The 10,968-nt window shown below is 42.6% G+C and overlaps 2 protein-coding genes across 2 annotated transcripts; one reads left to right on the top strand and one right to left on the bottom strand.

The window, feature by feature from the left end:
• The first annotated feature begins 20 nt into the window (after positions 1-20).
• xk (X-linked Kx blood group antigen, Kell and VPS13A binding protein) lies at positions 21-5,906 on the top strand. Its single transcript, XM_088315702.1, has 3 exons — positions 21-642; positions 3,751-4,013; positions 4,867-5,906. Exons 1-3 carry the CDS (start codon positions 398-400, stop codon positions 5,697-5,699), a joined length of 1,341 nt encoding a protein of 446 aa, XP_088171828.1. The 5' UTR covers positions 21-397; the 3' UTR covers positions 5,700-5,906.
• Positions 5,907-7,965: 2,059 nt separating this feature from the next.
• On the bottom strand, positions 7,966-10,189 carry dynlt3 (dynein light chain Tctex-type 3). The gene is made up of 5 exons (XM_088315211.1): positions 10,043-10,189; positions 9,283-9,324; positions 9,064-9,187; positions 8,892-8,969; positions 7,966-8,411 (listed from the first exon to the last, which is right to left on the bottom strand). The coding sequence occupies exons 1-5, from the start codon at positions 10,067-10,069 to the stop codon at positions 8,341-8,343; spliced, it is 342 nt and encodes a 113-aa protein (XP_088171337.1). The 5' UTR covers positions 10,070-10,189; the 3' UTR covers positions 7,966-8,340.
• Positions 10,190-10,968: the final 779 nt, after the last annotated feature.

The raw sequence follows: 10,968 nt of genomic DNA on the forward strand, positions 1-10,968 counted from the left end.
ACATCGAAAGTCAACCAAGCTGCTCCCCACAATAAGTTGAAATCGTACTTTCGACAGCATCTTTCACGAGAATTCGTGTTCTTTGATCTTCTTCGGATGGCGCACTCAATAAAGGGCTTCCTAGTGGACGCGTTTCGTGTCGCGGCGGTGCCGTGTGACGCCGCAACGCGCTTATTGTATTCGATGCATCATACCTCGCACGATAGCGCCCTCGTTCCTCGAGGTGGCCGCTATCGGAACTACACCCAGGCTGGTGAAGACGTCTGTGGCGGCGGTGACGGCGCGGATGGTCTGCGGTAGGTAGCGCGGTGCTCCACACTAAGGCGCCATCCGAGCCGCCGACGCCGAACGGACGCGCGTCCTCCGGCCTCGCCCCTCCATGGCTGAGTGAGCGAGGATGCGACTGCCCAGCTCCATCTTTTTGTCGGTGTCCCTGTTCACGGCCGAGACCACTGCGGCGCTCTACCTGAGCTCCACGTACCAATCGGCGGGGGACAAGGTCTGGCAACAGCTTACCTTGCTCTTCTCGCTTGTACCGTCAATGCTGGTGCAGCTGGCCCTCATCTTCTTCCACCGGGACCTGGGCAGGGACCGGCCGTTCATCTTGCTGCTGCACATGCTGCAGTTCGGACCCATCGTCAGGTCGGTGGTTTTGTTCATTTGCGTCTGTGATTAAAACACATAAGGGGGCGTGCGTGCGTGGTCGCTGTGCACGTGAGCGCACGCGTGCATGGGGTCGTTTCCATTTGCTGATCCACTGATTTGTTAGTTGCAGCCGGCTGATCAATACTAACTCATTGCTCTCCATGCCCTCGTTGCTCCCTGTCAGAGGTACACGAGCCATGGGCGCACTGGGGTGGGGCGGTGGAGGTGTCGGTGGGCAAGGGAGCAGGAATCCCCCCAGATTCAGAATTCTCATTCAGTTTCTACCGGAGGTAATTCTAGTCTGGTTCTTTTGCCTACTGTATATGTTGTCAAAGGTATTATTGGCCAGCGGATGTCGCACAGGGCGCTGTTCAACACTATTGACAGCAAGCTTCAGTGCTGTGCAAATACAGTTCGGTATAGGATCATTAAAAATATGGGGCAAAGTAAGTACTGTCTATGGAGTGATTATAATAAATTCCCCAATGTGCATTTAATGTACCGCTCCTTAAGACTGCGGTCTGGCAACAGGTCTGCAGATAAACAGTGTGCCCATTGATTAATAAATACAAACCAAATGGGAAAGCAATTTTTCGTCTTGGCGTGCTGTTCTGAATTCACCACGTGAACATGAAGATTGACAGTGCATTCTATGTGGGGTACAAGGAATTTGAATTGTTCATTTTTTACAATTTACCCGTGTTACTGCATTTTGTTAATTAACACAAAAATATAACTATAATTTGAAATGCATTTGAGCAATTGCATGTTGTCAGTTCATTTTGACAACTTATGTTTGGAAACACTGGATTAATTTGAATATTCTGGGCTCATGGGCAGCACAGTGGACACACGCTCACACGCACACGCGCACAATGGCCCCGGTACGCCAGAATTACACAAGTAAATTGCTAATATACATTTTTTTGCATTGGCGCCTAAAGGCACAGTTGTGGACAAAGTAGTCCCTGCAACAAGTTCACAGGTGGGCATATCCGAATGCGCCAAATTCATCCTCTGAGGCTGCAGTGGTGGTGGAGTCTCCTTCTGATTGCCTGGAGAAGCAGGCCGCAGCCGTAGGGTCATTGCAACTTCACTGTTGGAGCTTGACGCCAAACTACTGCTTAATTCCGGCGCGATGTAGCTTCTCCCTGGCTTTGATTAAAAAAAAAAAAGCCTATCTTATCTTTTTAACGTTAGCCTCATCTTACTAATTTTTGTCAGTTTTTGCGTGCTCTACGTCACGTCATTATTATTTCCTCCTCTCATACTGGCCACTCAGCGGACTGACTTGCCTGAGCTTTTTTTTTTCCCCCTCTTTCTCGGGCCCTAACGCATCTGACCCCCGGTTCTTCACACTGGTTCCGTCGTTGATATTTACGCCACTGTTTCTTCAACATATTGTACGTGCAGACATTTTGCAACTGAATTAAAATCACACACATTCGCCTTTTTAGTGTCTTCTTCTTTATTTATATTTCATGTGCACAAGCTGATGTTTGTACGATACCAGAGGATCCAATCCCGTCCTTTCCTTTTCCTCCTCAATTGTACACAAGTACAGTCAAAAGGGGGATTGCATGTTTCCTACGTGAAGAGCACGTCTAAGAATAGCATGTGACACCGTTAACCTCCTTATCTTCTGGCAACATGAGCTGAGAGGGGAAGCCAGCAGCCGCATTTACCCTTATCTGAGCCAAAAACCAACACTTGGAATGCATATATAACTGCTGTTGACGTACAAATGGAATGATAAACACAATTTTGTCTCAACTTTTGTTGAGCCAATGCACATATTTTACATCAGGTAAAAAGGCACACCACTAAATAAAAGTGACACAAAAATTGGACACAGGGTCGTTTTGTACTTTTTGCCATTTAGTGGAAGAGCATTTAGACTGCCTTTCATTATACAGTACCTCCCTGGCACAGTTGAACAAAGAGATTGTATGTTATAAATCAATAATTTTATGACCCATGACATTAAACTGGATAATTTCACACTGATAGGGAATAAATTGGTGTTCTGACGATAGATGAGGAGAAGAGTTCCCCTTATACCTTGCTCTTTGTCCCCCCCCCCACCCTTTAACTTGTTTGTGGAAGGGGAAAGCAAAGGATGGAAAAAACAACCCCCCTAGGAAACTGGAATGTACTAGATTCACCATGTCATCACTTTGAGCCACGTGCAGGTTCAACCCAACATTTTTTAATCAGTGATGACTTGATGTCTCATTAAATGTATTTTTGATGCCAATTTCAAAAGTTTTTGAATATTTTCATTTTTTGTTTTTAAGTGTGACCCATAAAAGCTTACGTCAGATGGATTTTATCATGTGTTGTAATTTATAGCTGACATTTGTGAAAAGAAAAATGCAAAACTGTAGTGGAACTTAAGCATTAATTGATAAATATGACAAAATATATTTCTATACTCCATGTTATACGAATACCATACTAATCATGGCATGCTTACGTGACGAGAAACACCGATGATCGAAGAGATCTCAGGATTGTGTGCATCAACACATTTTTTTATCCTGGCATCATATCAGTGCTGCTTTGGCTCATGCGCCAAACTGTGGCCGGAACCAATATGTCTGATTACCCTGCTGGCACACTGACTGGCTTTCAAGCTTCAGAGAAAAAAGAGTTGCAGATAGGAACCATATGCCAGTTTTTAGAACTTTAGAACTAAACTTAACGTTGGAACCACTCTTTCAACAAATGCTGATAACTTTTAATGAGTCTTGACAGTTTTGCGCACACCTGCATTCTGGTCAAACAGAAAGCACTTACATCCTTGCGCCTCCTTAAAAATTAGAAAAAAAATACGACATCAATTTTGTCAATAGACATGAAATTGGGTGGACGTGCCTCATAAAAGCACACATGAAAAAGTCTCAAAGTCATTGAAAAGTATGTTGTCCATTTTGGTTTGAAGCAGCCTCATTTATGGTGGTTAATATGGACCAGAACCCCCGCGAAAGGTGAAAAACCACAAAGTTGAGGTTGACTTTAAAAACATTTTTTTTATGTCACCAATGATGTTTCTCTGCAGCTTAATAAGCAAAAGTGACTTTCATTGATCTGTGTCGCTCGAAGGTGTTTGGAGGCTTTCTGGACCTACGGCAGCGTGGGCCGCGTTGAGGATCCCTATGTCAGCATCACAAGGAAGAAGCAGATGCCCCGCCGGGGTGAGCCCCGTGAGGTGGAGCGCCAGGTGGGCCAGGCCGAGGGCAAGTTGGTGACGCACCGGGCGGCCTTCGCGCGCACCGCCGTCATGCAGGCCTTCCTGGGCTCGGCCCCGCAGCTCACCCTTCAGCTCTACATCTGCGTCCTGCAGCGAGCCGTGTCTGTCGGAAGAGGTGAGTTGGATGGGGTGGACGTGGGTTGGGGTCCAAGTGGCCGGCAGATTAGAGTCAGTGGATAAAAAAAGATGAGTGTTATGTAACTGCTGTGTGGGAGGCTGTCAGTACTTTAATTCCTCAGAGAGATTATGACCATGTAATTACAAATATCTACATTTGAAAGTGTAAAAGTCTACCTTAGTACAAGCCTGATTTATTTAAGAAAAAGCTACCCTTGTAGGAGTAGTAGTCCCTTGTCTTAAGAGTGCAACAACTTCCTAGGACTGTGAGTTGATTTTTTTTTGGGGGGGGGGGGGTTTCCACTGTCTTGTGGGTCAAAGTTCACCTGGACCTTGATGTGCTGAAAGCACAGGCTAGGGATTGTGGGACAACTCGACCATTGCGCCATGGATGCTAATATCGATTTGACATCGGATATTTTGCTCACATCGCCTCACCACCAATTGTGGAGATGCAGTCAACGATGAGATGGAGATGATCACATGTTTGTACTCTCCACAACAAAACGAATTATTTACAGAACGAGCAGCGAGGCACACGCCTTCAACCCTTTCATATCAAGTCTATGATCCCTTTGAAAGCAAAAAAATTGACAAGCCACTCCCTTCCCTCAAAGTGACAGCTTCCTGGTGAATGTGCCTCCCTTGTGGGTCACTGATCATGTTAGTTGTTTCTTACAATAATTAGGAAACAGGTGCATATCGATATGCGGCATTTTATTCCCATAAAGCTCTGCCAGTGTCACTTTTAAAGCATTCCTGGAAAATCACAATATTCCATTACTTGTGAGCTGCACCTGTTAGACTTTGACTTACACTTCTCCATCTGGTCATCTGGTGTTTTTGTTCAGGCACTCTGATGGTGATTTCCTTGCTGTCCATCGTCTACGGCGCCCTCCGCTGCAACATCCTGGCCATCAAGATCAAATACGACGAATACCAAGTGTCCTTGAGTCCGTCGGCCTACATGTGCATCTTCATGTGGCGCAGCTGTGAGATTGCCAGCCGCGTGGTGGTGCTGGTTCTGTTCAGCTCGGTGCTGAAAGTCTGGGTGCTTCCTGTGGTTCTGGTCAACTTCCTGGCCTTCTTCTTCTACCCTTGGATCCTGTTCTGGAGGAGCCACTCGCCCTTCCCGCAGCACATTGAGAAGACTCTGACGCACGTGGGCACCGCCGTCGTGCTGTGCATGCTCACCTTCCTGTACGCCGGCATCAACATGTTCTGCTGGTCGGCCGTGCAGGTGAAGCTCAGTGACCCGGACCTAATTAACAAGTCCCAGAACTGGTACCGCATGGTGGTGTATTACATGCTGCGCTTCATCGAGAATGCATCGCTGCTGCTGATCTGGTACATCTACAGGACAGACTTCTACGAGTTCATGTCAGCACCGCTGCTGATGCTGGAGTTGCTGGGGGCCTACGGCGCCTGCGTTTTCTTCATGCTCGTCTTCTACCAGTCCTGTCACCCTTGTCGTCGTCTCTTCGCGTCCAGCATGAGCCAAGGCTTCGAGGACTGCTGCGCCCTTCTCTGCCTGTCGTGCAACTCCACCGAGTCGAACGACGACCCCCACCAGGAGCTCGGGCCACGCGGCAATGTCGGCACGGCGCCTGATGCACGTCGCAACATTCCGAACAATCGGGTCAGAGAAGTGTTGAATGGCGGCAGCGGCGGCCAAGCTGCTTGACTCCTAAGAACCACGCTGACTTGTTACTTTTACACTTCCATCCTTCATCCAATTGGACTCTTTTCTACCATTCTAACAGCATCCCGTATCCTTAGACTAGCATTATTTAAATTTATTTAAACGCCAGATCTCATTCTGTAGCCTACGGAGAAATTATGAGATTGTTTTTATGGGGGAAAAATATTGGGATGTCAGCAGGGCTGAACAAATTTGAGAAATAGTGGGTGTTTTTTTTCTCTCTAAATATTCCAATTTAAAATGCCATTTTTTTAAGGGTCATGTATTTTTTTTTTTTTACCCAACGCAAGCAATACATTAAGGTGTATTACAAAAAACTATCTGATATATTATGCATAAATGTTTTGCTTTAACAAGTCAGGCTTATGCTAAAATTAAGGTAAATGAACCATGAATATAATAAATAAAAAAGATTATTCTGTTATTTAGCGACTTCAATTAGAATTGTTAACTTACTAAACAGTTTGACTTGCAGTCTTTTAAGCATTCACCACAACAACTAAGAATTACTAAACAACTGTGGCACAAACAAAGAGTAAATCAGATTAAAACAACATTGCAAACAAATCTATGGAGTTATCACTTCAACTATTGCTGTTTCATATAAAAACATGAACTGCACTTCTGAAACACTTGGGAGAGAGAGAGATGAGTGAAATCAGACAGATTTCTTTGGTTTAATTAAAAAATTGATTTGTATTTGTAAATTATTCAGCCCTTGATGCCAGGCCATTTCAAATTTAAGAAGTGAAAATACAAGCTTTCAGTACTTCCAAAGAGTTAGATGCACTGTTGCCTTAGGATATGAGTTTAATTTGTTCCACGAATACACTTGTATATCAGAAGACTAAACTCAAATGACCTTTTCCTATTGAAATGATTGCAATTGCAATTAATCAGTTCTAGTACCCCCCGCACCTCCAAAAAATCTTTTTGTGTATTTCTTTTCACAAGAAAAAACAAATCACTCAATACTAAATGAAGTTTAGTGATTCTGCTCCTTGTTAGAGGACAACAACTTGCGTAGGATACTGAAACAATGAATCATTGGACACGTGTGCTCCAAAGCTTGGAGAAGATAAAATTAAATTCACCTGGCCCATCAATCACACACTCTTAAGTAGTGTTAGTGTTATATACGTAGCTGTTGTCATTCTAAATACTACAGATAAGTTGCAGTTTCATTAAGATTGTATTTGCAGATCGAAGGTTTTGGGATGCCTGGCCATGAATCCATTGAAAATTGACAATACATGAATATATGGATGCGAGTATTCATCCCCAATGCCTTTTGTGGTGTTCCATAACAAACTCATCAAATAAATGTCTGTCCCACCACTTTAGCCGCATGCAGGTGTGTGCATGGAGCACCTCTTTTCTACTAGCCCCCATTTTGGTTGCCTACATTTTTCCCCTTTTTAATTTGATGAAAGCGTTATATGTGCTGCTTCGTTTGTGATGTACAGTATTTCGGACTGAAATCACCAAATTAATCACTGGAACTTTTTGGCACGTTTACACAAGCAGACTAAGAAATTTTTGGGATATTGCGTTTGCATCCCTCCTGCTTAAGTCAGACCGCGAGCTTTACGTCGCTAGTGAGTGCGAGAAGAATATTTACACTCAGAGCACTCGCATGCACACAGACTAATGTTTCAGCCTTAATGTGGTAGTGTAATGTGTTGTTTTTATTTTTACATATCAAAATGAAATGCATTTGATGGATTAAATGCTACTTAAATATGTAATAAATCTATATTTATACCTTGAGTTTTACATTTAATTCCGTCAAAATTCCTTTCGGCTGTGCAAATTCTCACGACACTCTACTGGCCTCTAGTGGACAAAAGCAGAACTTTTAACATGGGCTCGGTTGTTGAATTATTCTGGTCAACAACATCTTAATCAGCGATGGCTTTATGTGATCCTAAGCGCATTATAAAAGAATGTCTTTTTTTATGTAGCACATCAGCTTGCTTTTTTTATATTTTTATTTTTTGTAACTAAGTCTGAAATATAAAACCTTGTGCATGTGGATTTTAGCATGCATTGGAATTCAAAGCCATAACGTTTCAGTAAAAATAAAAAATCCACCGGTTGCTGAAGCTCACCCTTAATTAATAAATATCACATATTAAATGCATAGATTATGTTCATGCATCCATTTTCTATATTTCTTATTCTCATTTGGGTCAGAGGTAAGCTGGAATGAACCCTGATAAGAAAATGGGTAGATTTGCAACATGAATATGTTTTACACGTTTATTTAAATGTAGAACAAAACAAGACATTTGAGGGGATATTCTTGAACACATTTGGACCAAACAACAAGTAAATCATAAATTATTCATTTGTGCACGTACGTACTATGAGGACAAGCCTACTTTGGAACGCAACAACGTAGATGTCTAGAAACAGCTGAGGAGTCACTGCAACACTAGTGTTCAATTTGCATTGATTCAGCTCCGCAAACGTTGGAATGATCACATATAACATCATACTCATCGTGGCATCCTGAACGTGATGACGCGATTCCTTTCAGTCCAAGGCTGTTTGATTGTTGGGCTAAAAACTGTAAGCTAGCAAGGAGGATCGTCATGGTCCCGGCGAGGTTTCACTGCCGTTATATAGCCACAGCAAAGACGCTGACCACGCAATACATGGTGCGGTTCTCCCATCGCACAGTGCAGCTTCCTGAAAAACAAAACACGTTGAATAGAGTGTTTGGCTTTTATTTAACCACATGTTGTAGAATGTAAAGAAATAAACAGGTCTCTTCAAGTGTAATAATGATTGTACGCTATGTAGTATGTATGTGTTAAATGTGGGCCTTTAAGGAGCCTGGGCCATCTTTTAGCCTGAGAGTGAGCGTCTAGGTGTGAGTTGTGGCCTACAGCAGCTCTTTGTGAATGTTCTTATTTCATATGTGTGCTTGACATTTGGTTGAAAGCGCATCAGCGGATGGCTCTGCATGCCCACGTGCGACGGAATCACAATCCCTTAATTACTTTTTTTTCACTTCACTCAAGCTGTGGGATATCTGAAGCTCACTTGTGACGCAAATTTTGGCTAAAAAAAAAAACAACCCAAAACTGACCAAGTATTGGCCGGGGAACTTTTATATCAAGGTACCACTGTCTTATTATCTCTCCAAGGTGATGGATGATGTCTCACCATCCGTGGTGTTGTCCCAGTAGCACGAATTTGCCGTGTGCAGACCAGCGCCACTCTTCTGCATGACAGTGCAGTTAACTGCCCAAAAAACAACAACAACAAAAACACGTGTCACATGCGACCTTCACCCACTAAACAGACGTCCCGTATATCATGTCACCGGCCAAGTCACCTATGTACTTGAACGGCCGTCCTTGTTTGACCAGGTGAGTTAGAGAGTGCTCCACGATGCTGGCGCTCCACTGGTTCACTTTACTTTGACTGTAGTCCATGCCGCCAATGACGCCCTCGATGCACTGTGACATCAACACACAAGCACAAAAACTGCCGTGTCACCATCATCAATGATAACATTGCCTGTTTACATTGTGAGATGAGCAATTCCACGTACCTCTTTAATGTTATTCGTGGCTTCATCAGCATTGAAGACCACCTATGTGAAAAGACAGTGGAATAATTTAGTTCGAAGTGAAATTCTAATGTACAGGTCGAAAAATCACAAATATACGAGTTTTTCAGCAATTTGCAGCACTGTGGGATTTTTGGGCTCTTTCTCTAATGCCCTAAAATGACACAAAGTATTGCCAAGGTTCTGGCTAATGGGAAAATGATAATTGGAGTAAAGGAAGTATGTTGATGTGATGTGTCACGAGTGAGACACTAAAATCTTTACACATGGGGGAGGAGCTGAGTTTAGTCTGGGTTGTTAGCAGTCTTTATAGATCACTCGCGTATGTTTTGTGTCTGTTCGGTTACTCAGGAGACGCTTGGCGACGCTCTTCAAACTAAAATTATGTGCAAACCATGCCGTTTCAGATGCTTATGTTGTAAAACGACTTCGAAATTATTTGTAATCGAGATGAAGAAAGGCATGGACAATAGTGGCATTGTTATTATTTGCGGCACGGGAATCAGCGGCGTCTGATACAAACGAGTACGAGTTTGAGTCCTTTAAGCGATATACGTACAGTACTCTTCTTTTTTATATCAAAATATACGTTTCCTTTCTTTCCTAGAGCCACCCACACTTCTAAAGCAAGCACAGTTTAGCTCCTCAAACTGACCGATCTGCAGCAAATGCAATCCAACTACGACATCCATCACAATGCCAAGCGTCAAAATGTGACGGGTAATATGTACATTGTGTTTACCTCATCTCCATTGTTATACTCCTCCATTTGAACTAGGCTTTTCTGCTGTCACTGACTCAGAATCGGTAGGTAGGTATTCTTGTGACTGTTCCTCGTTTACGCATGCGTGAACCAACGAGCGCAGAAAAGACAGAACCATTTCGTCAGCAAGTCACTGCAATGACGCCTCTAGTGGCCGCACGGTAACACTACTCTAATGACCTTCATTGAGCAAATGAGAAATAAATGAGAACGTGAACTGCTGGCTAACAGAAGAGGCACTCACATTCTGTTATTAGGACAAAAGTAAAAAAAAAAAATAGAATATACGTATACTTAAATATAGAGTAAAAAGTCATTTACCAGTTTTAAGAACTGAGCACAACAACGGCAACAACATCAATACAATGGCATATGTCGCATTTGTTGTTGAGGTGGTGGCTCGACTTTTATCCTTTTATTCTATCAAAACATTAACTACCATATATACTGTATACATGGTAGTTTTTGTATGTATATATGTATATGATATAGATGGTATATATAGTTACCATAGCATTGTTTGCATTGTGGACTGAGTAATAAAAAATGCTTACTTAGCGAGTGATATTAAATATTTAGTAAATTCATAATTCCTATATCGCTTATAAAAACAATAAAGTAGATTGTTTTTATTATTATTATGATTAGATTTAGCAGTGATTCCTTAATGTCCTCAAATTTCATTTAAAACATTCTTTATTAATATTATTGTATTTTCTGTTAGACATCTTTTTAACTATTTTTTTTTCATTTTTCTAATATTTTATTATTTTTCACTTTTATTATTTTTTATATAACTATGGACTCCCAAACACTAATACACGCGCAAACATGCACACGCACGTGCACGCAAGCAAACGGTTATTCACGCATGCTCACACGCATGCACACGCGCACGCAAACAC

The sequence above is a fragment of the Idiotropiscis lumnitzeri genome, chromosome 14 (genome assembly GCF_059441095.1).
Source record: "Idiotropiscis lumnitzeri isolate Australia: NSW breed Sydney's pygmy pipehorse chromosome 14, RoL_Ilum_1.0, whole genome shotgun sequence".
Lineage (NCBI taxonomy): Eukaryota > Metazoa > Chordata > Actinopteri > Syngnathiformes > Syngnathidae > Idiotropiscis > Idiotropiscis lumnitzeri.

Bases quoted from the DNA above. Each gene is read 5' to 3' on its own strand.
- xk (XM_088315702.1), top strand. From the start codon at position 398: ATGCGACTGCCCAGCTCCATCTTTTTGTCGGTGTCCCTGTTCACGGCC. The intron at 643-3,750 runs GTCGGTGGTTTT...TGTCGCTCGAAG, and splicing joins CAGTTCGGACCCATCGTCAG to GTGTTTGGAGGCTTTCTGGA. The intron at 4,014-4,866 runs GTGAGTTGGATG...GTTTTTGTTCAG, and splicing joins AGCCGTGTCTGTCGGAAGAG to GCACTCTGATGGTGATTTCC.
- dynlt3 (XM_088315211.1), bottom strand. From the start codon at position 10,069: ATGGAGGAGTATAACAATGGAGATGAG. The intron at 8,970-9,063 runs GTGACTTGGCCG...TTTTTTGGGCAG, and splicing joins ACGGCCGTTCAAGTACATAG to TTAACTGCACTGTCATGCAG. The intron at 8,412-8,891 runs GTGAGACATCAT...TTTGTTTTTCAG, and splicing joins CTGGGACAACACCACGGATG to GAAGCTGCACTGTGCGATGG.